The sequence below is a fragment of the Sciurus carolinensis genome, chromosome 10 (assembly GCF_902686445.1).
Source record: "Sciurus carolinensis chromosome 10, mSciCar1.2, whole genome shotgun sequence".
NCBI lineage: Eukaryota > Metazoa > Chordata > Mammalia > Rodentia > Sciuridae > Sciurus > Sciurus carolinensis.
This window is the reverse complement of record NC_062222.1, coordinates 137,663,755-137,690,302: the sequence shown is the minus strand read 5'-3', so window position 1 is coordinate 137,690,302 and position 26,548 is coordinate 137,663,755. Positions and strand designations below refer to the sequence as shown.

Sequence of the window (26,548 nt, the reverse complement as noted above, 5' to 3'; positions counted from 1 at the left end):
AGCTGCCCACTGAACCATCCTGAGAACTCCTTCTGGGCACCTTTGTGACTCAGTGCCCGGCCACCAGCCACCCTGGGCTGTCCCTGGACAGGATGCCTCAGTTTCCCCAGTGCCAGGGGTTGCAATGATCAGGGAAGGCTCTGCCACCCGGCCAGGTGCACACAGCAAGGCGTGGGGACGTCAGATGCCTTTCCAAGGGCTTGGCAGGAATGGCCTGGCTCCTGTGGCAACCAGGAGGCGGGTGGCATGGGAATTCCTCCCACCCAGAGGGAGGCCAAGGCCGGGCGAGGGCTTCTCTTGCATAAGACCTGGGGCTGGAAGTAAGTGGAGGAGCTGGGCTTTGTCCCCAGCCTGACCGGAGGCCACCTTTATAAAATCAGGGGTCCTAGGGACTAGTATGTCCCGATCCTCAGCTGCTGTGGAAACCATAAAGACCACTGACCAGGCCTAGGAAGGTGTCAGACACAGGTCCCCAAGAAAGGCTGGCTGGTGGAGGTGGGCTGCCCCAAACGCCCCACGGCTGACGGCTACGAGCTTGTAAACTTTAATTCCCGTACAGTAGAGGAACGTACAGTACAAGCAACTCGGGGGTCGACCGTACAGCGAAGCTCCCAATGCCCCGGAGACACCTGTGCGAGGAGGTGCCCCCAGAGCCCGCCAGCTTCCAAGAGGCCGTGCGCGGCCTGGCTCTCACCGGGCTCCGTGGGCGAGCCGAAGCCGGCTTAGTCCGTGCACCCTGGCGGCGCCTCCCCCTCTGCCCCGTGGTCACCCCAGGGCTGAACTTCTCCAGGCAGCAGGCTGAGTGTGTCCATCATGCTCTGCTTCCTGTCCTCCTGGGAGGGTGAGCCTCGTGGCCAGTGCAGGGCTGGGCTCAGCAGAGGGTCATTCACTGGCACCTGCTCCAGGCCAAGCCTGATTAGACCCTGACTCCTCCAAGGGTCAGGGGCACAGCCTGCCCTCCGGGGACTCTAGGTGGTGGGGCGGGCAGCCCCTGTCATACCTGTGGGGGACACTGTGGCAGAAGGAAACTGGGCAGCGGGGGTCAAGGTGGTATTCATGGAGGAGGGGACTTGGGAGCTGGGGCCTGAAGCGGGTGAGGCTGGGTGGGAGCAGGGGACGTTTCAGACAGAGGGGTGGACGGGCACAGAGGCAGGAAGCAGAGGAAGAGGGTAGACTTCAGGAACTGCAGGAGTGTTATGGGCTCCCAAGAACTTGGAAGGTGACCTTCAAGAGCAGGTGCACCAGGGGAACTTGGGACTTCCCTCATGGCACTGTGATTTGGTCTCAATGCTGAGATTCGAACCCCCAGCTAGGCCCAGCCTGGGACTGTGCCTCTGGATGCTGAGCTGCTGCTGCCCTGCTGAGGACCGCGGTGGTCCTTCGTCCTGGTCCTGGGGTGCTCTGGTGCTCAATGCTGGGGAGCGGTGGCCTGCCTCACACCACCACCTCGGGCGCGATGCTGAAGAGGAGGTCCTCGTTCCCCCGCCGCACCTCCAGCAGGAGGGGAGACTCGTTCAAGACGGCTTCCTGCAGCTCACTCGAGTCCACCAGGGGACGCCCGTTGACTTTGACGATGATATCGCCATCTTGAATTCCCCCTCTGCCAAAGGGAGAGACATGGGGTCAGCATCCTCACGAGGCCTGGGCTCAGGTAGGGACACGGTGAGGTTTAAAATCAGCAGTTTAAAAAAACCATGTCAGTGAGAAAGAGCAACACGCAGACGGCAAGGTTCCTTCGCCAAAGAAAACAACGGTGTGCTGAACTCCACTTCCCCATCCGCATGCCTCAAGGTCACCTGGGCCGTCTTCCCCCAGGACCACAGAGCACAACCCCTGCTCTGACGCAGCCCACCACAGCACGGGGGAGACTGAGGCCGAGGAGGGGAAGGACCCCGCTGGACCCCTTCTTGGGGGCCGGTCAGGTGGGCCTGGGTGTAGCACATGCCCCACGGTCCACCTCGGCCGGCAGCACTGGGCGCTTCAGAGGCCTCTAGCACTTTTTGGTTTCAAGGGAAACAACCTCATTTCACCTGATCCTGACAAACCCCCTGGGGCGGGAAGAGTAGGCAGAGTCTTTCACACAGGAGGACTGGGGCCTCTGAAGACCCAGCTCAGCCCCTGGCCAGGACAGTGAAGCTCAAGAAGGCCTGAGCCCAGGCGGGAGCTCTTCAGCCTCTGCTTCTGGACGGAAAGGTCACTCTGGTCCACCAACGGGTATGTCCAGTGCTCCAAGGGACAGTTCATCTCTCCGGCCCTCCCTTGGCTTAGAGAGGCCAAATCCACCTCCCACAGCACTTTGCCAGGAAGCTCACGGCCACAGGAGGTCTGTGCAGGAGACCCAGCCCAGGTAATCCGACACCTCCTGGCCAGCCTCCCTGCCTCCTCTGGCAGAACCTACCTCTGAGAAGGCGAATTTGGAACAACCTCCTGCACATAAATTCCACTGCTGACCGACGGGAAGTCCGGGTTGCCAGCCTTAAGTTCTTCCACCAAACTGAAAGGACAGCTCAGCTGTGAAGCCTCTTCTGAGCCCTGGAACCAGCTCCTTGGCAGGCAGCTGCCCCACCACTGCCCAGGCCAGAGAGGGAGCCTCCTGGGGGCCACCACACTGCCCTCTCCTGCCACCTGAGCTCTGTGTTCCCCATGAGGTGCATACAGCTCCTCAAGAGAAACTTAAAGCAAAGACGGGTGAGAAATGCGAAGGCAAGAGCCGGGGGCGGGGGGGAGGGGAGCATGCATGGGAGGAAGGAGGAAAGGGGGTGGGTGGGCGGATGGACGGATGGACGGATGGAAGGAAAGAAGGATAAGTGGGGAGAAGAAAGGAGAGATGAACAGACATCTGACAGGTCAGGCACGGAATGCTCAGAGAAGACTGGACAGATGGTAGGGTGGTGGATGAAAGAGGAAAAGGCAGAACACATTCAACTGGTCCATTAGTGTGGTGACCTCGATTACAGATTGCTTCCAATCGAACCCCTGAATACACTGCTGAAACAGGAAGAAGGGTCGTTCGGGACCATGTAGGCCGGGGGTGAAGTCAGAGCTCCTCGATGGCGTCACGTCCTCCTGCTTCAAGCCCTGGACCTGATCTGCACACCCTGTCTCCTGAAGCCTACCCGCCCCTCCCTGATCATCCCACCCCCTGGGACCTTCCAGGCACTGATCACGGCAGACCTGCCATTAGGGGCAGAGTAGACATGCGTGGAACACAGTCCTCGCTCCCAGGTCCCGGTCAAGGAGGTGGGGAGGGGGCCCACAAACAGGAAGCTGCTACACAGTGGGGCCAAGGGGAAGCTGGAGAGAAGCCTGGCTCTGCAAAGAGGAAGGCCTTATGAGGTAGAATAGCATCTCCCCGAATTCTTGCACCCAGAACCCCAGTGTGTGACCTTGCTTGGAAATAGAATCTTTGTAGATGTAAGTAGTTGAGGATCCTGAGATGACATCATCCAGGATGTTGGGTGAATCCCAAGTCCAGTGATGGGTTTTGTAAGAGAAACAGGAGAGAGATTTGGACACAGACACACAGAGAGGAGGCCTTATAGAGACAGATGGAGGAATTGGCCTGATGTGGCCACAGCCAAGGACTCCTGGAGTCACCAGGAGCTGAAAGAAGCAGGAAAGTTATTCCCTGAGCACCTCAGACGGGCCCCACTGACCCCTGACTGCAGAACTGACCCCAGAACTGTGAGCTAACACATTTGGCTGTTTTAAGCCACCAACTTTGTGGTGATCTGTTGTGGCAGCCCCAGGAAAAAATACAGAAAGCTCTCTGAGAAGGGGCCTCTAAATCAAGCCCCAAAAGGAGCAGCACAGGAGTCCAAGCAGAAGCCCAGGCCAGGACCAAGGCCGGCAGGAAAGGGGTGCAGAGGGTGGCACCCCATTGCTCACCTGGGAGTGATGGTCCGCATCCGTAAGCCGATGAACCGCTTCTTCCAGTCTGGAAATGAGCACAGTGGGATGGGGTTACAGCGGCTGAAATCCACTGCCCACCCCAAGGGCACCAGCAGGGGACAGACAGACCTGCCACTCTCCTCCCAACCACTCCTCAGAGCTGGGAAATGTCCCAGCTCTAGTCTGGCTCTCCCCCGGTGGCTTTGTGTCCACGACCATCTTCCAACCAACTCATCAGTTCCAAACATCTGCTCCCCTTGCTGAGCCCCCAAGGGCTCTCCTGACAACCCCTGCATTGCTGATCCCCAAATGCTGTGGCTTGGAACTGAACCTATCCCAACCCCATAAATAATAATATCACCTGAAGTGCCCAGTGAGCCCACGCACCAGGCCCAACTGAGGTGGCACCTCCACCCCCCACTGCTCCAGCCAGCGTCCTGGCAGGCGGGATAGACCCGGAAAACACATCAACATATTCTGAACCATCAAATGAGACTCAATTTGATTTACATTTTCATGTCATAGAAGTTTTCTGACCACAATGGACTTAAACTAGAAATCAATAATATAAAGTTATCTAGAAAGTTCTCAAATGCTTTTAAAGAAGTCAAAAGGGAAATGAGAAAGTATTTTCAACTGCATAAAAATGAAAATGTGACAAATTAAACCTTATAGGGATAAAGCAGTTCTTAGAGGGAAATTAATAGTACTAAAGTGTGTATATCACAAAGAGGGATGGTCTCAAGTCAGGAACCAGAGTCCACCCGAAAAACTGGGAAAATAGGCCAAATGAGACCAGAAACCAGCACATGGAAAGTAAAGGTAGAGTATAAATCAGTGAAATAGAAACAATGGAGAAAATAAACGAAAACCAAAGCTGATTCTTTGGACCAAAAAAGTTGATAAATCTTTAACCAGCGTGACCGTGAGAAAGAGAAGACATAATTGTCGCTACCAAGAACAAGAGAGGCCGGGTGGCTGTGGATCCTACAGACAGCGGGAGGCTTGAGAGGGTGTCACCAGCAACCTGGAGCCAGCACGTCCAGAAACGTCTGTCTTGCCCCCAAGATGGGGAACTGGACCAGGACGTCCACTCTCACTACTTCTCTGGAATATCTTACCAGAAATTCTAACCAGGCAAGAAAAAGAAAGAAAGGACATTAAGTTTAGAAATGAAGAAGTAAGACTGTCCATATTTAGACTGCAAAACCATCCATGTAAAAAATCGAGTGGAATCAAAAAACAGTGACTAGCGCCAGGGTTGTGGCTTGGATCTGGAATGCCCCAAAGTCTCCTGGTTTGAATGCGGCAGAGTCCAGAGGTGGGACTCCTGGGAGGGGACTGGATTCGAGGGCTCGACCTCAGTGGCTTGGTCCACCGGTGAGACATCCGAATGGACCCTGGGAGGCGTGGAGACTGCAGCAGGGGGGCCCCACGGGAGGAAGGACTCACGGGACTGCCCTGGAGGGCACGGTGCGTCCTGGGGCCCTCCACTCGCCCTCCTCCCCAGACACGGGAGGCCAGCAGCTGCTTCACCCTGAGCCCCTGCCCAGCCCCGCCTCACCACAGGCCCGGAAATGATGGCGCCAACAGACCGTGGACTGATACCCTGAAACCGACCCACGATAAATCTCCTCTTCTGCTCTGATTTTCTCAGGTGCTTCACTTGGTGACAGAAAGCTGACTGGCCATCAGGAAGCTACCTAGCCTGCCTGATGACCAATACCCAATATCAACTTTACGTGTATATTCTTGTTACAGACGGCTGGCGACTGACCCGTACGTTATGATCTATGACACATTGCTGAGAAAGTAAAAGAAGACGCACATCACAGAGAGGGAGTCTGGGGCCGCGGGGCCCAGGCGCATCAGCATTCGAATGCCAGTTCCCTGATTCAACCTCAGGGCCAGCGCAACCCCCGTCAACACACAGCAGGATCGCCAGAGACTGGAAAGCTAGCCTAAAGGTTTTGGGAAGGAAAAGGACCTAGCGGAGCCAAAGCGACCTGGGAGGAAGATGTCCACCCCTGACTCCAGGACTCGCTGCAAGGGACAGGAGCCGAGTCAGGGGACGGCACAGGTGAAGCAGCCGAGCAGCACGCAGGTACTTGAGCTTCTGCCAAAGCCGCGTTGGCGAGTGAAGAGGAGCGTCCTCTCTCTAGCCAATGGTGTAGAGCAACGGAATATCCAAAGCAAACGCACAACTAAAACCCTTGCTCTATTTTTTGCACTCTATAATTTTTTCTTTTTTTGAAATGTGCCGTAGCCCTAAATCTGAAACCTCCAAAAGTAAAACTTCTGGGAGAAAATATTTCTGTCTTTGGGTTGCAAAGATTCCTAGAATCAACACCAAATGCATGACCTATTACCAAAGAAGCCTGACTCCCTCCAGATGGACAACTTTCTGCTCTTTAAAGACACTGGTAAGAGGAGAAAAAGACAAGGCAGACCAGCGGAAAACACCTGCCATTGATTTATCAGGGCTCCTCTCCAGGGGAAGGAAAACTCTCGCAACCCCGTAACAGGAGCACAAGCAACCTGAGGGTTTTGCTTAATGGGCAGAATATTTAAACAGACACTTTTGCCAAAGATGACGAAGGGACGGTCAGGAGCCATGTGGCAGGGGCGTCTGGAGGCCCTGGTTCCCCCAATCTCAGGCAGAGTCTGCCTTTCGTTCTGAAGACCCCCAGCTGCAGAGACAGCCCAGGTGAGCGCTCTGGTGGCCAGAGGTGAAGGAGGGGCGGCGGGGCCAGGGCCAGGGCCAGGTGCAACGTGTCTTGCAGGTAGGGCCCAAGGACCTGCTGACGGGAGGGACGGGGGTGGGAGGTCTGAAGGGTGGGACTGCCCTCCGCGGAGGGGAGGTGGCTGGCGGGCGGGCGGTGGCGCGGAGTCTCCTACACTGCCGTGGGTGGATGTCCACAGCAGCCGTGAGCCACCTCACAGCTGCGGGGAGGCCGGTGGGGAGGTGACTTTGGGGGATCACTCCCAGGTAGCGCCTAAGCCTACGAAGCTGGACGAGGACCGGCCAAGCCCAGGTCTCAACACCTGGGCACCCCCAGTTGCTCCCTCCGGGGACGCTGGATGCTGGCTGGCCTGCCATAGCCTGAGGTCACGTGGAAAGCGGATGAGGTTTCAGCCTCCCACACACGTGGGGAGCAGGGCCTCAACCCTTGCAGGTGAAGGACACCTTCCCAGCAGCCCAGCCTAGGGTCACCTTGGAGGCCAGGGATGGTCACTGGGTAGGCGTGCAGTAGGGCCAGCAGCCCAGCTGTGGAGGCAGGTCTCTAGAGACACAGGGGCAGGGCCAGGGGTGCGGTGGAGACCCCAACTCTTCCCACTGCCTTTAGTGGAATGCTGTGAACGAGGCGCCTCCTGCGAGCCGCTGGCGAGCCGAGTGGGGAGCCAGGGCCTGGCTGGGCTCCTGCCTAGGCACCCCTCGCTGGCTCCGGGCTGCACCTGAGTATGAAGCCGAGCACCAAACAGGACTTACGGGGCCCGGGAGACCTGGGGTGAGCAGAGAAGCCCTGTGCGGGGAACTGCAGTGGCCCACGGCACCCTGGGAGTTCCGCCTCCACAGACCCAGGTCACGGCGGGCGTGCTGCACACCAGGGCTCCCGTGCACAGGCTGCTCCCCAAGCCCCTCCGGGGCTCTGCCCCCTCCGCGCCCCCTGGAGCCCAGCCACACTCTACCTCTCTGCAAAGCCTGCTGCCTCAGCAGTACATGGAGCCAGGCACCAATGCTCCCGTGTGCTGCCACCCGGGCAGGGCACCGAGAGCCCTACCGTCTCCTTGGCTCACCTTGGGCCCTCCGTCCCGCAGCCCAGGGCCCCTCTGAGTCACCACTGCCCTCTCAAAACCCCCCAGGCCCCAGGGCTCCGTCAGAATCCTTGGCCCCAGGGGCCCACGGCTCCAAGGACCTCCTCTCTGGCCCCTGCTGGCCTCCGGGATCCCAGGTGGACCTGGCTGCCCACCTCTGGGATGCCACCTGCCTTTCTCCTGGTCCATCTCTCAGACACCACGTCACCTGTTGGCCCTTAGGGGCAGCAACTTTGAGGGTTTGGCCTACAGCCTGTGTCGGGGCAAGACCAGGAGCAGGCAGCTGGACACTTGCCCGGGCTGCCCTGGCCTCGTGTGGGACAAAGTCAAAGCTTAGCTGGACCTTGTCTGGAGCTCAGGAGGAGAGGCTGGCCTGGGCTTAGCTGCCTCCTCTCCCTGAAGAAGGAACAGAGGTGCAAGAGCACCTGCCCAGCTCCGGGTCACCACTCCTGGACACGTCCTGCCCTCCCCTCCTGCTCCCGCCTTCTGCCTGCTCCTCCCTGCCCCGTTCCAACCCCACTGCTCTCCTCAGCTCTCCCAGCCAAGGGAGGCCCTGCCCCCTGGGACAGTGTGGTGGTCACTCTGACCCTGGAAACCCCCACGGGCATCTGCACCCTCTTATCCCCACCCCTGGACAACAACACGACTTAATAAAAAAGACTGATCATTTTAAAGAACTTAAACTGGGTTTGGATCATTTGATAATTTTATTTAAAAAAAGAAAGACAAACCCTAACTCTAGAAGGATTTTAAAACAACAGATTTGTTACTCAGCTAAGATATGTGGGGGTGAAGGCTTCCCAGGGGCCAGGAGAGGTCAGTGCTGACCAGGACGGTCCTGTGCGACAGAGAAGCAAAGTCACGTGCTGGGGGTCCTCGTCCGAGGAAGGAGAGGAAGAGGTTTGAGGGAGCGGGGCCACCACCTACTTCAACGAGACAGGTAATCACACTGGCCTGCACAGGCACAGTCCCCTGACCCCCAGGGTGGCCAAGGTCAAAGGCATCCAGAGAGCTGAGGAGTTAAACTGGAAAGGCCGGCTCAAAGGAGGAAGGACCAAACCACAAAGGTACACGGGTGCGGCCCTGGGCCTAGCTCTGAGCTGCCTGGCAGCCACGAAGAAAAGGCTTGGGAGGCCAGGTGACCCCCACTGTCCAAGAGGAGGAGCCTTGGCTTCTTGGGAAAGAGGCTCTGCCCAGCCCCAGGCGGTCTTCACCTAAGGGCACTGAGGAACAGAACGCAGGCTCCAGTGCAGCTCCTCCTTGACCAGTCCTCGGGCTGCACGGGGTCCGTGAGCTTGGCGGGCGGGATTGTGGGGGCAAGCAGAGGAAGGCCCCTGCTCAGTGGAGTGCTGGTGAGGGGCAGGGAGGAGACAGGAAGCAATGTGAAGCCTGCGTGTCCACAGAAGGTGAGCAGATGGAGAAGCTCGCCCGGGCCGGAAGTGCAAGGTGGAGGCCACCAGGAAAGGATCCAGGTCAGGAGTGTCCCCCGGGAAGGTGGCCCAGTCGCCAACTAAAGGCGACTGGCAGGCTCTCGCTTGGACAGCCACCTTGAGCCATGGCAAGACCTTTCCCAGTGGGGTGCTCATGGCCCCATAGGAGTGGGAAGGGTGGACTGGGCATCCCTGTTTGGATGGGGGTGAGAAGACGGAAGCTGGCTGGTGGGTGCCTTCCAAGGATGAGGGTCTTGTGCTCTACTCCCCTGGAATAGAGACACCCCACCAAGACACCCCACAGATGAAGGAAGAACTTAGCAATGAATGGATGACCGGACAGGTGGAAGGAAGGGACAGGAAGAGACAGGTGAATGGGAAAATGGATGGGTACATGGACGTAAGGGTGGATGGAGAGACGGATGGACTAGTGAGGGATAGAGGATGGATGGATGAGCAAGTAGGTAGGTGGGTAGATGGACAAGTGAGTGGAGCAGGCGGGTGGGTGGGTGGATGGAGGGTGGCATGGAGGAAGGGAGAGAAGGAGGGATGGGTAGGTGGGCAAATGGATGGATGGACAGACAAAGGAGAGATGGACAGATGGAGAGATGAATAGAATACAGTGGGTAAATGGAAGGAAGAAGGAAAGAAGAAAGAATGGATGGGCAGATGGGTGGATGGGTGGGTGGGTGAGTGGGTGTGTGGAATGGGTAGATGTGTGGATGGGTGGGTAGATGCGTGAATGGAAGGATGAATGGGTGGATGGGTAGATGCATGGATGGATGGATGAATGGGTGGATGAATGGGTGGATGGGTGGACGAGTGGGTGGATGGGTGGATGGGTGGATGAATGGGTGGATGAATGGGTGGATGGGTGGATGAATGGGTGGATGGATGGATGGATGGATGGATGAATGGGTGGCTGGGTGGATGGATGGATGGCTGGGTGGATGAGTGGGTGGATGGATGGATGGATGGATGGGTGGATGGGTGGATGAATGGGTGGCTGGGTGGATGGATAGATGATCGGTGGGTGCACTGATGGATGGGTGGGTTGGTAGATACGAGGAAGAAAGCACCAAACTGTGACCACCAATGAACAGCCCGGACAAGAGGAACCCAGAAAGTCCAAGCGGATGAAGAGAATGAGATCACAGCTCCTGAGCCACAGAGCACGTTCTGGAGGGCAGGAAGTGACTGGGGTAGGAACTGAGAGAGGCCACGAGGGTCCTGGGGTCTCCTGGCTTTGTGGAGGGTGAGGGGCCCAGCCTGGCTGTGAGCATTACTCTGCCAGCACCGCGGTGCCTCTGGCCCTGCCCTACTCGCCTCCCGAGGGCTCTTTACCTTTGATGGGCTTGTCTTGGAACTCTGAAAGGAAGCGCGCGATGCGGTCCGAGGGGATGGCAAAGGAGATGCCGGCTGCGACCTTGAGCGTGTTGATGCCGATGACCTCGCCATCCTGGCAGGATCGTCACAACAGGTGGTCACAGGAGGGAGACCAAGCAAACCGCTGCCCACAGAGCATGGTGCCCGCAGCCTCCCCTCCAGAGGGGGCCCTCCTGGAGCCGCCCCAACTGTCTTGAAGGGTTGCTCTTGGGTCACGTCTGGGTCAGCAGCCCCCTTCCGCTACCTCCAGAGACCCCTCCTCCTGCTCCACCCCTGCCCTGGGGAGTAGGGCCCCTGGACCCTGCCCGCAGCCAGAGACTGAGAGGGAGGGTGGCGAGGGCATCTCCCTTCCTTCAGGAGCCCCACGGCCCTGTCTCCGAGCCGCTCCCTGCCCGAGGCTGCTGCCTCCTGCAGGACATCTGCCCCAGCCATGGGGACCTCACTCGAGAAGGTGCCCCTCCCCACAGCCTGGTCCGCCCCCATGGACCTGCGCACTGGCCAGGGTGTGGAATGCACCTTGATATAAACCTGAGGACAGGAGGCCAAGGGAGGGCGGGTGGGCAGACTGTCTCCTGCCCACCTCCACTAGCGGCTGCTCCTGGGCAGGTCACTCCTGGTGGCTGCTGCAGACCTTGGGCAGCCACCTCCTCCTGGACCTCTGGTCTGGCCGTGCTCCTGACTGTTAGTGCGCAGGTTCTGGGCCTACTGTGGGTCCTGTCCCTGCCTTGAGGCTATGTCCCCACATGAGCAAAGTCCCAGAAAACCACAGGCTCTGGACCTAGAGGACACTTACCAGGTTCACCAGGGGTCCCCCGGAGTTCCCGTACTGCAGGGGGAGGAAACGGTGTTAGCTCTGCCCCGAGCCCCAAGGGCTCCTCTGCTGGCTCTGCTCTGCCAGCGCAGACACAGCAGCACGGCTCGCACGGCAGCCTGAGCCCGGCCTCACAGACAGGAAGGTGGAGGCCACAGAGGCGGAGCACACGGCCCCTGAGGACGGCGGTCTGCCCGCGCGCACTCTCCGTGCAAGCACCTGCTTTGGTGTCTGGGGCACCTTCTTCCGCCCTGCTGGCCAGGCCCAGGGGTCCCAGTGGAGACTAACGGTTCCTGCACAGGGAGTCGAGGCCGATGTGGGGGCGTGTGCTGAGCTGTCTGGGCGGAGCTTTGTGAACGCAGGAAGGGCGATGACCCCAACAGAGCAGAACGCAACGCTGACCAGGCAGCGAAGGCATTTTGGGGTCGTGGCCAGGCCTCCCTGTCTCTGAAGGACTACTAGGGTTTGAACTCCCAGGCCAGCGTGCCTGGGTAGAAGCCACAGGCCAGCACACATTCAGGAAAAAGAGACCTTTCTAGCAACACGTCAAGAGCGGAAATCGGCTCTGGGGACAGGGTAAGCCTGGTCAGAGGCGACCTCGAGGTCCACCCTGGTGCCCTGGCTGGCCTCCCCTCTCCAGGACTCACGTTGATGATGGCGTCCGTCTGGATGTAGTCCATGTCTGAGTCCCGGAGGCCCAGCTCCTTGCCGTCCCGCTGGGCGGTGCTGACGATGCCTGTTGTCACCGTGTTCTGCAGAGCGAAGGGACTGCCGATGGCCACCACAAACTCTCCAGGCCGCAGGTCTGCCGAGTGACCCAGCAGCAGCACAGGGAGCTTTTTCTGTGGGCGTCGGGAGAAAAGGAAGGACGTGGAGAGCGAGGGTAAGGTGACCTGAGCTGAGATCCTGGCCAGGGGTTCCCGGCAGGCCAGGGGCAGTTTACAGGGTGGCGCCCCAGGAGGCCAAGGCAGACCCCAGCGTGGACGGGGGCCAGGACAGCGCCAGACCCAGGCTGGGGTCCAGGGCACAGAGGGCCCAGCTGGGCAGCCTCTAAGGTCCTGAGCCTCCTGGCTTAAGGGTCACAGGTCCCTCTGGAGATCTGGAAGAAGCTGCAGGCCCGCCAGCCAGGAGGTGTGGGGAGCTCTGAGGCGCCAGCTGAGGGCTCAGAGCCGTCGCGGGGGACCCTCGGCAGTGCCCCCACCTCCTGCTGGGTGCCGGGGAAACCGAGGCCTGGAGCAGCGAGCCGACGCAGCCACGCACGCCAGCCCCACCGAGCGGCCCTCTTTTAGCTTCACGTGGGCCAGCGGAGCCTCGACTGACCTGAACTGGGCTGGGAGCTTGGGGAGGGGCCGGGTCCAATTTGCTGTGCACTCGGGAGTGCAGGGGGCCCTCGCGTGCCGGTGAGAAAGTGCCAAGGTGCACACTCAGGGCAGGTGACTTCGGCAAAAGCCAGGCAGCTCTGCCATCGCATCCATGCCGATTCCCAGGCTCTGGTTTGCACGGGGAACCCGAGAGACACCGCGGGCAGGCTGGGGAGGGCCATGGGCCTCGCTCTGGAGGGAGCAGGACAGGCTGGGCCACAGCTGGATCTGACGCCGCAGGCAGCCCGGGGGCTCGGGGGCACTCGCACTGGGGACGCGCAGGAGGTGCTGGCCAGGGGTCCAGGCGTCCGGTCTCACTCACCCTGGCAGCGCCTCAGGCACAGGAGTCGGCCAGGGCGTCTGCTCTGCCCCAGCGGGGACGCGGCGCTGACCGCCCCTGAGGTAGTGCTGGGAAACCAGGAGAGGCCCGGCGGGCACCTGGTCTGGCTCTCCCCTCCCCGGCTGGGCCTTGAGCTGGGGCCAGGAGCTGGGGTCCCCAGGCCTCACCCTCCTGCTGCTGTTTGCAAGCCAGGTTCTGCTGGGGCACACCACACCCCGCGCGGCCTCCGCCCCTCGAGCTCAGCACAGTGGCACCGTGATGGCAGAGAGAGACCACGGGCCCGAGCCGGCCCCACCGGGCACTGCACAGGAGAGCTGGCTGCTGTCCTCGAGCCGCTCCCGCCAGCCTCAGTGTCCCTGTCTTCACGGGAGGCAGTGCCCCCAGACCCGCAGCTAGGCTGAGGGCGCCCAGGTGCGGAACTTGTGCAACCCCTGCCCACCCTGCTTTAGCTGGCCGGAGGTCTTGCCAAAGACCCGTCACCATGAATGCTGTCCCCCTGTGCCCAGGGGAGGGGCCAGGCCCCAACTGGGCACCCGGGAAGTTCCGTGTGCAGCCCTAACCCCGAGGCTTAGGGACTGCCTGACGTGGGGAGGCCACCGGTAACCCCAAGACCCACCCGAGCGGGTGACGACACGCTGGGCAGGGTGAGCAAGCACAGGAGGCCCAGGCTGAGCCGCCACACTTGACCACGGTCCTGGGAGTCCTGCCCTCCCCTGGCCTCAGTTTCCCCATCTCAAATTCCAGGTAAGGGCGGAAGCCTTCCAGAGCTGTCCTGAGAACGGGGCGAGCGCAGGCTGTGCCCAGCACCAGCCGTGCAGTTGTGCTTGGGCAGCCAGAGGGGGGCGCGGGTGCCGCGGCGTGCCTGTCCCGAGTGCTCTGGCCTTAGCACGCCATGGGGACAGCTGCGTCCCCAGGGGTGGGCCTGGGCGGGCCCGCAAGGAGCCTCCACTCAGGCAGTCTTGCTCCGTCCTGCACCTGGGGTGTGGGGCAGTGCAGGGCTCCAGACCCAGGCTCCAGCCCCGACCCGACCAGTGACCCGGGCAGATTGCCGGTGGCCTCCAGGACTCCATTCCCCCGCTGTCCCGTGGGAACGTTGGACCAGGGCACCCAGGAGGCCTGGAGGCTGTAAGAGGCCACGGCGGTGCCACCCCTGCTGTCCCTCGCGCTCACCTTGGGGTGGATCTTGATGGTGGCGATGTCGGACTTCTTGTCGATGTCCTTGATGGTGGCCTCGTAGGAGTCTCCGTTCTGCAGCTGCACCTTGAGCTGCTGCCGGCCTGAGGCGGTGTTGGTGCTGGACACCACGTGGGCGTTGGTGACGATCAGACCCGCCTCGGACACAATGAAGCCCGAGCCGCTGGAGAGGGGCACGTTGCGGCCAAACAGAGGGTGTCTGCAGCCAGAAGCACAGGCGCGCTCAGGAGGGCCTCCTGGGCCCAGGGGCCGGGGCAGAGCCAGCGTGGGGAGAGCAGGCTTGGAGTCCCCAGGCCTGGGTTTGAAGGGTGGCTGCCACTTGTGAGCCACACCCTGGCCATCGCTGAAGCTGGACCTGCCTCACAGCGGTGAGGCGGGGATGGTCACTCCAGCCTGCAATTTGCTGCAGGAAGACGCCACACCTGTGGAGGGTCAGGCCTGCGCCGACCGGCAGGGACACGATCTACCCAACACGGGCACTGGAGCCAGACAGACCAGGCAGGTCTAATTGCCAGTCCCCGCTGTCACCTGCAGCCTCAGGCAGGGCACCCAAGCTCCCCCAACCTCGGTCGCCCCGTCTGGGAAACAGGCTGTCTGCGTCGCGGCCGCACCCCACCAGGAGGGGAGGGAGGCTGAAGGCAGAGGCAGCTGGGGCCTTCTCCAGGCCGGGGTCCCAGGCCCGGCACCGTCCCTGGGGCTGCTACGCAGACTGGAGCTGGGAGAAGGGCCCTTGTGGGGCCTGGCACCAGGCAGGAAGGGACAGGCCCAGGGGGAGCGTCTGCACACCTCAGGGCACAGCGGCCTCCGCACGGGGCAGAACCAGCACCTGGGGCAACAGCCAAGGCCGCCTGGCCCCCCTCCAAGGTAGGGGCCAGGCCCTGCTCCCTCAGGGCAGGTGTCACAAGGGTTAGCTCAGGGCCTGTGACCCTGCGAACGGGGCCTTTGCAGGTGTGCTGAACTAGGATGGGGCCACACTGGGGCAAGGTGGGCCCTGAATCCAGGGGCGTGCGGGCACAGGGAACCGGGGCATGGGTCCATGGGCAGACTGCACAACACAGCACAGCCCAGGACACCACAGCTGCTGCCCACCAGGGAGGAGAGAGGCCTGGAGCAGGCTCTCCGGAGCCCCAGAAGGGTCCTGCTGGTGGCACCCTGAGGTTGGGCTTCCGGCCTCCAGAGCTGTGAGCCAACCCTTCCCAGGGCTCAGCCCGGTGAGACTTTCATTAGAACCCCAGGGAAATAATACACTACACACTCCAGGGTCTGCACTTTCAAGGAGGGGAAACTGAGGCCCCGCCCGGGCTCCACACACAGTGACGGGCAGAGAGGAGTCCGTCCGGCTGCTCAGCCACCGTGTGTGGAGCCTGGCACCTGTCCACTCAGCGGGGACAGTCCCCACCCCGCCAGTGCATCACCTCCGAAGCGCCGCACAGCCACGGCGCCTGGCATGTGAGGTTGGCAGAGAGGGCGGAGGGAGCCTGTGGTCTCCACCATGCCCAGACCGGGGCCCGGGTCAGCAGGTCCACTCAGCTCACTGCCTCCAAGGCCAAGGAGGGACCCGCGCTGCCATGCACCTGGGCCACGCAGCAGTCAGTGATTAGTGGCTTAGGGCCTGGTGCCCCTGGCCTTCCAGAGGGATGTTATGGCTGTCCAAGCCACCAGAGGGCTGGTGACGTGCCACCAAGTGCACCCAGTTGTAATTTCCTCAATGACACGTCTCAGTGCCCCAAGGGAAGGGCAGCCAGGGGTCAGTCTCTGCAAAGGGACAGGCTCTGCTCTGGGATCAGGAGCCCGGGTCAGCCTCAGCTGGGTCTCAGGTCTCAGCTTCCATCTCCAGAAATGGGTCTCAAGGGGAAGACGCCTGGGGCACCATGGACCTGTGACTGTCCCCCAGTGCGGGTCACCTAGTGCCACATGCACGAGTCCCGTGAGTATGTCTCTCTCCTCTAGGAGGTGGTCACCACCAGGGCTGCGTTGAAATTTGGACCACGCCTGGACACCACAGGGAGCTCTGGAGAAGACCCTGAACAGCCACCCAGGCTCCGTCCCAGGATGGCCGGGGGCGGGAGGGCGCGGCGCCAGGCACCCACGCCCACTCACAGGTCAGACCGATGAGCCAGCAGCCCGGCTCCTCCGATCCCTATCAGGACGGCAGGGCTCCCGTCGGACTCCCAGGCCTCACCCAGGCCTCACCAGGGCCTCACCAGGGCCTCACCAGGGCCTCACCAGGGCCACGGGGCCGTCGGGCAAGGAGCACTGAGCTCGAGAGAAGCGTGTGACCGTCTTCCTTCCAGGGCATCTCAGTCAATTGGGAAGAGACCCCGGGACTGGGTTGGACGCTCTGCCAGTGCTCTGCGGGCAGGGCAGCTGGGGTGGGGTGTGGGCAGGAAGAGGCTCCCTCCGTCCACGCGGGCCATGTGGGCCCTGCTTCCGGGCGCAGGGATCCCTCCCCACCGGCTCCCTCCCTCACTCCTGCCCCCGACACCCTGCCCACTGTTCCCGCCAGGCTGTGCCCGCAGGGCCACTCGGCCAGCTCCCTCAGGGGTCCTGCTCCCGGCCAGCTTCCTGTGGCCGCTCTCACCACCCGACACCCGCTGCCACGACGCTCTGCCTGCCGGAATCGAGTCTGCATTGGCCCCAGCGGACAGAAGGGACTCGGGACGTGGGAAGGCGCGGCAGGGCTCCACGCACCTCAGGAAGAGCTCGATGTGGACCACCGCGGGCGCGATCTTCTCCACCACGTCGGCGATGAAGTTGAACTTGTACCGCGGGCTGGTCAGCTGGTGGAGACCTGCACTGGCAGAGGCAGCAGGTCGTCAGGGAGGCCGGGGGCTCCCGGCAGCCCCGCCTGGCCCAGGGAGCGGAAGCCCCACCTGAGGCCCCCCTGTTCAGGGCCAGCCTGGGCATGAGCAGAGTCTGAGGGACAAACAGTGCGGTGACATCCAATACGCGAGAAGGGGGCCCCTCACCCTGAGGACAGGCAAGGAAGGCACTGCAAGCTGAGCATCCTGATTGCCTTCCTGGACCTTGCTGGGCTAGCCAGGAGGCTCAGAGAGGTAAAGACAATTGCCCGGGTCACACAGCATTGACGCTGGGGTCAGCACCCTGTGCCCTTCCTCGAGATAGGACAGCAGCGTTCTGTCAGGACATGACAGTTCCACCTCCTTGCAGGCTTCGGCAGGTCCTCTAAGCCTGGGGGCTAGTGCAGTACAGCAGAGACCCTGGGTGGTCCCCTCTAAGCTGCCCCCACCTGGCCCCACGGTGGCCCTGTCTGGACTGATGGCCACTGAGTCCTGGTGAACAAGGCCCATGTCTTCATCTCACTTGGCCGCAGCCCAGTCCCGTTGCCAGGCAGTTCACGAACCTCCCCGGAACCTTCCCCAGCTCAGGTTTCTGCTGCCCTCAGCAGCGGGCTGCCGGCCGCCAGGACCACAGGCCGGAGGCGTGGAGGGGCGGGCGCAAGGCCACCGCCTTTGGTCTCCTGCACTGGCCCCGTCGAGCCTCCAGGTCCCTGCCACCTGGCACCTGAGCCGCAGGGAGTCGTGGACGCCTGGGCTGTGCTGGGCACGGGCGCTTCCGCTCTGTGGCTTCGGCCCCGCGTCACCGCCCTGGGCCTGAAGGTGCCCCGGGCCTGCGGACAGGGTGTGAGGGCGGCTTGCAGACGGTGAGGCCGCTGCCCGGGCCACCACTGCACCTGAAAGTGCAGATGCAGCTGAGACGCCTCGGGGCTCTGGCAAGAGCGGAGCAGCAGCCCGGGGGGGACCTGGCTTCCTGGACTGTCCAAAGGGTGGCAGGCCTCCACCGACCGGGGCTCGGAGTGGGGTGCCCGCCTGCGGTCCCCGCTCCACAGACACAGCCCACTCGCTCTCCCCGGCCGTCCAGGCTGGCTGCGCGGCGGGAGCCCTTGCCTCTGCTCTGAAGGTGGGGAAACGGGGGCTCTGTAAGGCAGACCCCTCGTCCGGACGTGCGCGGGCTGCGGGCTGCCCCCGGGCTCCCCCAGCCAAGGCGCCCCAGAGGCCAGGCCTCCAGGCTGGCGAGCCCTGGTGTCAGAGCAAGGGGTCCCCCTCCCGCGATCCTGCCTCTCGACCAGCGAGCGGATGCCGGCCCCACCAGTCAGCCTGAACCAAAGCCACCGCTCGGGGTGGCCAAGGCCTGCAGGGAGACGCCAGCCAGCCCGCGGGTCAGTGTGGTGGCCCTGGGGCCCAGTGCCCTCAGGCCAGCAGGTCCCCAGACCACATCGCCACTGGGGTGGCCCAGGCACATGTCCCCAGGAGATCGCTGACCCCTCGCACAGCAGGCAGCCAGGCCCGTGGGGTCCTCCTCCTGTCCCCAGGTTCTGGGGTTCCCTTCCCGGACCCCCTCAAGCAAGAAGGAAGCCAGACCCGCCACCCAGGCCAGAATCTGCTCTCCTGCAAGATGCCCAACCATGGAGGCTCCTGACCAGGGACGCCAGGGCACCTCGTGCCCTCCGTGCCCAGCAGGCTGTGTTGGGGAGAGGCACTCAGACACCCCATCACAGGACGGCCCAGGAAACAGGCCGGGAACAGACCACTCATGGAGGACGCGGGCCTGGAGACCCTCGGCCCCGCTGGTCCTGGCCCTTTAAGCCGGCCCCGCACAGATGAGTCAGGATGAGTCAGTGGGAGGGAGCCGCGCCTCTCCCTGAGGAGCCGGGGCTGGAAGAGGCTCTGTTTATTTGGGGTTTCTGACAACCCCACCCCCACGCCTTCCTGGAGCCAAAGTTCTGAAGCCAACGTCGCCTCAACCCACTCAGCTGTTAGTTTTTGTTTTTTTTTTTTTCAAAAAATAAACTTCAAAAGGCCCTGCCTGAAGTTTTGACCGGGAAGAACCGGACAGAGCAAAGCCACCAAGGCCAGGTGTCTCCTGCGCCTCCCCGGAGAGGAAGGCGCACAGCTGGGACCGGGGCAGGCTGGGAAAAGAGCCACCAGGGAGAGAAGCCGGGTCTCAGGGATCCACCTCTGACATTCCGTCCTGACAGGGCTTCCAGGAGCACTGAGGCACAGTGGCAGACCCTCAGCTGAAGATTTTGTGCTGGTTCCAGTCAAAACTGCCAGGAACAGAGGGGGAAACTAAGTCCTGGAATGGAACAGTGAATGAGCAAGACATTGTGCAGGACTGCCTTGCACTGCTGCACAGGTTGTGCACTGCACAGTTCTGGGACCATTAAAGACAATGAGTGTGGCCTGCTTCCTGGGGAGCTGTGCAGTGCACAGCTGTGTGCATTAACCCTCTAGCTCCTAAGAGACACAACCAGGACAGAGACCCGGGTCCCTGCGTCTGCTGCTTAGGGGTGCCACTCCCATGGCGAGACGCCACAGCCTCCCACGCTCTTCACCCCTCCATTTCCTCATCTGTGAGCGGTATGACTGCGGCACTCTCCTTCCCTGGGTCACTAGACAGTCACATGATTTGTCAAGAGGCTTCCTTAAGCAAAGAGCACGTGAAACACGAAGGAAGGTCTGGGTGAGGTGCCAGCCAGCGACCCAGAGCTAAGGTGAGAGGGCGGCAAGTTCAAGGTCAGCCTCAGCAAATTAGCAAGACCCCCTCTCAAACAAACAGGGAAGCGTGAAGGAGGGGGTCGGAAGGTGAGCCAGGGCGTCCCTCTGGCCCCGTGGGAGGAACTTGAGACCAGGAGGGTCAAGCCTGGACTCCTTGAGGCGGGGAGGGCTTCCTGTAAGAGGAGGGCCGGGTGCATGGCTTAGGTGGCCCTGGGCCGTCCAGCACCAGCCTAGCTGGGGACGGGGCCCAGGCTCCGTCTCCATACAGCAGTGAGCTGCAGGACCGTCCTCACAGGGTGGCTCGGCGTGGAATTTCACAGCTAGAGGAGCCAGGCTGGCCCAAGCCAAGGACAGGCCAGGGCTGGGCTCTCCTGGAGGCTGGACCCCCATCACATCAGCCAAGGACCAGCAGAGGGGAGGGTCAGGAGTTCAGGGGCTGGCTGCGCGCCTTGGGCGGGTCCCCTGCTCTCTGAGCGGTCTCCTTGCCTTACAGCGACCGGCGGCTCCTGCACGCAGTCAACGAGGCCACACACTCCAGGAGCTTCGCAGTGTAAGGCAGCCGGGGCCCCTGGCCCAGGTCAGGGCTGCTGCCCTCCCTGCCCTGCGTGCTAGGCAGGACCTGGCCTGAGGTCGCAGACGCAGCATTCGCTGATGTTCTGGGAGGGGTGGGGCTGGACTCACTCGGAGCAGCCGAGACGGAGAAACACAGGGATCTGGCCGGGTGCCCAACAGACCCCGCAGGCTCCTGGGGCTCCAACGCCCGGCCCGCGGAGGGTGGGTGGAGGCCACCAGGGCCCTGGGACTGCTCAGCTGCTTCCAGAACATTCCCTCACACACTCCCTCCCTGCTAACTGCTGTGGGCCAGGCCAGCCCAGGATCAGGGGCCCAGGCCTTGGGGACCGTCAAGAGGACAGCACCTAGAGACTCGGTGCTGCTGGGTCCAGAGGGCAGAGAGTGTTCACAGGCCTGTGAGGCTGAGCCCCACGGGAGCACTGCTGGCCAGGCCTGAGGGACAAAGGCTAGGACGCTCCTGGCGGCGGACACTGCACAGGAAATGCACAGGATGGGAGCTTGCGGCTGAGGGACGGTGGCAGCAGGTGGACCAGACACCTGGTCCCCAGCGCCCTGCAGAGAAGTCCCCAGCGGGTGCAGGCAGCGGAGGCACCGAGCAGAGCCGGGCCAGCCTGGCACGTGCACGTCCTGGCCACGCTCCTGCTGCTCCGGGGACCCGGGCCGAGGTCTGAGTCCGCTCCCGGCCCACACGCAGCCATGCCAGAGCTCCCTCCTCACGGTGCGGGGCCAGCTGGGGGGACCAAGTGGACGGGCAGGGGCCCAGCGCAGGGCACATCTGTCCCTCCACTCGAGGGATGGCTCACACGGCTCGCGGGTCTCTCCTCCTAAAGGGACATGACGGCCGGGCGCGGGGGCGCACTCCCGTAGCCCCAGCGACTCGGGGGCTGAGGAAGGAGGATCACAGTTTTGAGGCCAGCCTCGGCGACTTAGCAAGAGCCTGCCTCAACCAAGAAATCAAGAGGCTGGGGAAGCAGCTGGAGGTGAGCGCCCGGGTTCAGTCCCCAGGACCGCAAAAATAACCACTGAGGTTCGTGATGCAAATGCCCAAAGACGTGACTCAGGCGCCCGAGCCTGGCACACAGGCCCAGACTCGGGGCCTCTGGGGCAGAGGGAAGCCGATCCTGGCCCTCTGGCCCCAGCTGCCCGGGCTCCCTGGCTCTGCGGTCCTGGGTCCTCCAGCCCCTTCCAGGGAGTGGCCACTCAGGGGCTCGGCTCGGGCCCCTCCTCGGGAGCCCTCCTGACACCCAGGACTGAGTGGATGCTGGCGGCAGGACGCGCGGGAGAGAACCGCAGCCGCGGGGCTGAGTGAGGAGCTGCCCTCCCAACACCGGCGGGCACACGGAGCCCCGGGAGGTGCCCTCGGGTGCACCGGCACCCCACTCACAGGGAGCAAGGGACGGGCTCGGCGAGGGGCTCTGGGCCAGCCAGTCTGCCGAGACCCCACACCCACAGCCTCCTGCCGTCCCGAGCAGCCCGCACGTGTCCCCGGTGGTCTGTGCCAAGCCCTGTCACTGGCCCAGGGCCAGCCAGCACACGGCAGGTGCCTCGTGAGAGTGGACCCAGCAGCAGGAGTGTTCCCAAGGCCAGCCTCCGCCTGCCTCCCGGCCCCGGGCCCCTCCGAGCCCTCGCCCACAGGCCCCGGCTGGGAAGGCGGCCACCACTCAGGCTGCAGCAGGCAGATGCCAGGTCCCGGGCCTTTGCCCCTGGACAGCGAGGTCCAGGAGGGACCGGGAGCCAAGCCTGCTGGGTGGGGGCCTCGAGGAGCAGGGGACCTTCTCAGCTGCAGGACCATCTCGGAGCCACGGTGCCCGCCCCACGCTCCGTCTCCTGGGCAGCCGAAACGCACGCCCGGCCACGCCCTCTGCCAGCTCGCTGTGTGTGACCCCCTCCTCCAGACCCAGTGCTGAGGCTCAACGTCCAGCGCGAGGCGCTAGGTGGGTGTTGGGGGCCCAGTCACGAGGGCCCACACAGAGGGCTGAGGCCCTTAGCGGGGAGCCTGGCGCTCTGGTCACCCCCCCACTGCCAGCAGCTGGCCCTCTGCCTTGGCCGTGTGGACCTGCAGGGCACACAGCCCCACCAGACACCCGGGTGCCTCCAAGTGGGACTCCAGCCTCCAGAACAGGGCGACAGTCTGTCCTCGGCCAGCGACCCAGCCTCGGCCACCTGACTGCACCACCACAAGCCAGGCACGGCCTCGCCCTGCCAGACCCTTCAAGGTTCTCCCACACGATCCAGAGTCCCACTGCTTCCCAAAGCGGTGCCCAGACCTGGTGTTTGTGGAGGGGTCCGCCCTGCGCGGTGGCGTCCCCAGCGCTCGTGGGAACCCCGGCTCGCGCGGGGCGGGGCTCCTTACTGCAGGTTCTGCTCCACCCCGCAGACCCGAGCCGGGAGGGTGCCATCTCCATCTTTCAGGGCTACCGGACCCTAATTTTCAGAGTGCCGGACACAACCTGGGGAGCTCTGGCCTTCAGGATGAGGTCTCAGACAGTGGCATGACCCCGACGGTCACTCACAGTCCTGTCCAGCCTCTGGTGCCAACCCCAGGCTTCCACACCAGCCGCTCTGAGCGATCTGCCCCACCCCGCAGGGTCACCTCGCCCAGCGGAACCAGGAGTGTGTTCCTGCAGGTCCCTCCTTCCAGAACCCCTGCGACCGCAAGGCTGGTCCTCCTCCTCCAGATCCCCACAAGGCCCTCCGCAGGCTTCCCTGGTGTTCCAGGGGCCTCAGACCATGTCCCGGCTGCACCCCGTCTCTGCTGCGCTGGCTGCAGGCTGTGACCAGGGCCCCCACTCATCACCACCAGCAAGCGCCCCTCCCACCAAGAGCAGAGCCTGGACGGCAGGGTTTTCTAGCACCTTCCTCATGCTCAGGGCCATCTGGGGGGCGTGGTGAGAAGCACCAATTGCAAGCCGGAAGAGGCTGTTTGGGGGACTCTGGGGCCTCCTCTCCCCATGGAACCCCACACCTCAGGTTCCCGAACAGCCAGCCGGAGACAAGCCCGAAGCCACCAGCAGAAGATAGTGCCGGTGTCGCCCTCCAGGGCACAGAGACTAGAGACCAAAGACCAGGACAGACTGCCGACAGTGGGTGCCCTGGCAGAGTCCCGCATGTGGTCAATGTGCCAGGCCAGAAGCTGGGAGCCCAGCCCAGGAGCGGGGTCCAGGGGTCTGGTTTCACTTCGACTCGCTGTGTGGCCTAGCAGCAGCCGTTTCCTTCCTGGGCCTCAGTGTCTCCTTCCTTCTGGAAGGCCAAAGGCAGTAGGACAGCTTCTAAAGGACTGGGGTGCAGGGCGCGGGCCTGCGCCCGGTCCCTCCGGCCTCCGTTCCCGGCCTCCGCCCGCCCACCGCGCAGGCTTACCCGAGGGGCAGGCGCCCTTCTGCAGCTGGCGCACGGGCGACCCCGAGAGCTGCAGCGCGCGGCGGCTGGCCGCCTGCAGCGCGCACACGTTGGCGTAGGTGCGCCCGTCGGTACCGCACACGGCGTGCGACCAGCGGCAGCGGCACACGCCGCGCGCGCACTCCAGGCTCTCCCCGCACGGCGAGTCCAGGGGCCGCCCGCAGGGCTCGCCCTCGCCGGCCGCGCACACCAGGCAGCAGTTGCAGAGGTCGGGCACGTAGCCGCCCGGGCAGCGCGGGCTCGGGCAGCGCGACACGTCGCAGCGCGCGGGACACGGCGCGGCAGGGGGCTCCCGGGCCAGCGCCAGCGCGGCCAGCGAGGCCAGGAGCAGCGCGCGCGTCTGCATGGCGGGGGCTACGGCGAGGGCACAGCGAGGGGGGCTCAGGCGGGCGCGTGCCCGGAGCGCTGGGGCATGGCGCGGTCGCAGGGCCGCTCCCTCGGCGAGTCTGCGGGCCGCGGGCGCCTCCGCGCTTAAGGCGACCGCCCGGCCCGCCCTCGCTGGAGGCCGCCCGCCCCGCGCCCCGCCCCGCGACGGGCCCCCGCCCCCGCCTGGGACGCTGCCCGCCGGCTCGAACTCCGACTCAGAGTGACAGACGGGTGCGGTGCGTGAGGACGGGGTAGGGATCCTGCGCAGGGCGGCCAGCGGCCGCCCCAAGGTCAGCCACAAGTCAAGAAGCTGCCGCACGCCCTCCCGCGCCCTCCTCGGGGCACCACCAGGTCTCCCTCCCGGCTCCCCGCTGCCCCTGGGGACAAACACGTGGTCAGCTTTGGGAAGCATCCCAGGTGTGCTGGACTGTGGCTCCCAGGCTTCAGGGTGCGGGCTCCCTCTGCAGCGGGGGACAGGGTCTGTGTCAGCCTGTCCTCCGTGGGAGTGCCAGTCTCTGCCCGCCCTCCTCTGACCCTGCCACCCCCGCCTCAGTTCCCCCTCCATCGGGAGGATTTGGTAGCACCGCCCACATCGCAGGGGCCTTGGAGTCCACTCTGACCTTGCTGACCCTTCGTGCTGGGGACTGGACGCTGACTCCTTTCTTATTGTCCCTCATGCCTTCCCCACGGCCACCTCAGACCTGCCTCAAGGGCTGCTCTGGTGCCGGGCCGTCAGGCCTGAGGCTGCGGAGTCAGGGAGGGCGCCTGCCTTTGAGGTGAGCCTTGGGCTGCGGAGGCTGCGGGTATGCAGCCGCAGGGTGCAGGCCAGGGGCCACCGCCTGCTCTGAGGCCCGGGGAGGAAGCCAGCAGGACAGGAGGCCACGCGCCTGTGCGAGGCCCGCGGTGCCAGGGCCTCACCCTGCCCTGTCAGCGTGTGACCTGCGGAGCTGGCGATTGCCAGGGGATCGGCCAGGCTGCAGGGAGCAGCACATCGCATGGGGATGGAGTGACCCTGGGCGCCCGCAGCCGCCGCGGTGCCTGCTGGGGCTCCCAGTAGCACTGAGTGAGCCGGGGGTGGGAGGCCGGTGGCCAGCGTGTGCCCGGAGACCCCTCGGCCCCAGGCGTTGGGGTCCCGGGAACAGCAGTGGCTTGGGCCTACCGGTGGGTGAAGATGAAGATTTTTTTCCCATCCAAGTTTATGGACACCCAGGTGAGGGGCGGCGGGCACCACAGGAGCGGGCGGGTCGGGCTCCTGGGGCCTCACGTCCCTGGAGGCTGGGGCTCTGCTGCGTTCAGGCAGGGGAGTGGCCCCTCAGACGGGTGTGAGCCCCAAGGGCCCGGCGGCCGCAGTGGCCGGGAGCCTGAGGTGAGCCTCAGGGCCTTCGGCAAAGGAGGCCGACAGCAGGCACTTCTGCCTCGGAATGTGTGAAGTACATGCTGCTCCAAGGCTGTGGACGCTCCAGACCCCCATGTGGATGTCCTGGGTTGGGGACCTCAGGGCTGGTCGGGGCTGGGCGACCCTTGACCCTGACCAGGGCTCCTGGCCTGTCTCCACAGAGGCCCCCAGTGCGCCTTGGGCACTGCTCCCCGGGCAGGCTGCTCTGGGCCTTGTCGTCCTGCAGGTGCTGGGCCCCGAAGGGTCACTCCCTCCAGCTTCTCCAGGACACAGTCCATCAGGGGCCTCGGAGGGCCAGAGCGCTCCTTGCTTCTGACCTCTTCACCTGCAGGTGGGGAAGCCGGGTCCCGGTTCCAGGGCTGCTGCTGCGGACGCCAGGTGTTCCCGGGGCAGGCGGCACACTCCTGGCTCCGGGGCGCCCAGGGGCCGGGTGGACATCTGCCTCGGCCCCGCCTGCTCTCAGAGGCGGGCGCCAGAACGACAGGGCAGGCGGGCTCAGAGTTCAGGCAGGCCGGGCGCGTGCTCTCCCCTCCTGACCACGCTGTCCCCCCATCTGAGGCAGAGGCAGAGTCCCGAGTGCAAGGACGCGGGCCACTTCCAGCTCCGTCCTCTCGGCAGGCCCCGCTCCCACTCCCGAGGCCCGTAGTTCTCGGCCAGAGGCGCCCATGCCCTGCCGGCCCCTGGGCACCCAGGACAGATGGCGGGGTGGTGGCGCCCCCTGCTGCTCCACCCCTTGCTGCCTTGGGCTCAGCCGACCCTTCCAGAGACCTGCGTCTCCCCAGAGCCCTGGCCTTTGCGCAGGGCCGTCCCGAGGACCTGGCATCCTCCAGGGGCCTCAGGTCGAGGCCCTGGTGCTCTCAGGACACGGGACATGGGCGTGTGACGGCCTCCGCCCTCCCTGATGTCGGCCCGCCGCCCGCCTCGGCCACGGTGAGGGGTCTTGTGGCCATGCAGACTCGCCCCTGGTGTGCGCTCCCCGTGGACGCCACCGAGCCGCATGGAGACCTCCAGGGTCTCCCCCGTCCCCCGGCCGGGCCAGGGCAGGACACATGCCGTCTCCAAGCTCCTC

General features: G+C 63.7%; 1 protein-coding gene across 2 annotated transcripts; it reads right to left on the bottom strand.

Annotated features, from left to right (window-relative positions):
• Nucleotides 1-450: 450 nt before the first annotated feature.
• Htra3 (HtrA serine peptidase 3) lies at nucleotides 451-24,175 on the bottom strand. 2 transcript variants are annotated; one of them, XM_047567009.1, is made up of 9 exons: nucleotides 23,679-24,175; nucleotides 16,921-17,020; nucleotides 14,206-14,428; nucleotides 11,982-12,176; nucleotides 11,317-11,349; nucleotides 10,482-10,596; nucleotides 3,889-3,937; nucleotides 2,399-2,494; nucleotides 451-1,600 (listed from the first exon to the last, which is right to left on the bottom strand). In XM_047567009.1, exons 1-9 carry the CDS (start codon nucleotides 24,061-24,063, stop codon nucleotides 1,435-1,437), a joined length of 1,362 nt encoding a protein of 453 aa, XP_047422965.1. In that variant the 5' UTR covers nucleotides 24,064-24,175; the 3' UTR covers nucleotides 451-1,434. The 2 variants fall into 2 exon arrangements, with proteins under 2 accessions (XP_047422965.1, XP_047422966.1); XM_047567010.1 differs by lacking the exons at nucleotides 451-1,600; nucleotides 2,399-2,494; nucleotides 3,889-3,937 and adding an exon at nucleotides 8,915-9,056.
• Nucleotides 24,176-26,548: the final 2,373 nt, after the last annotated feature.

Bases quoted from the DNA above. Each gene is read 5' to 3' on its own strand.
- Htra3 (XM_047567009.1), bottom strand. From the start codon at position 24,063: ATGCAGACGCGCGCGCTGCTCCTGGCCTCGCTGGCCGCGCTGGCGCTG. The intron at 14,429-16,920 runs GTGCGTGGAGCC...TTCTGGCTGCAG, and splicing joins CACATCGAGCTCTTCCTGAG to ACACCCTCTGTTTGGCCGCA. The intron at 2,495-3,888 runs GTGAGCAATGGG...CTGTCCTTTCAG, and splicing joins ATGCGGACCATCACTCCCAG to TTTGGTGGAAGAACTTAAGG.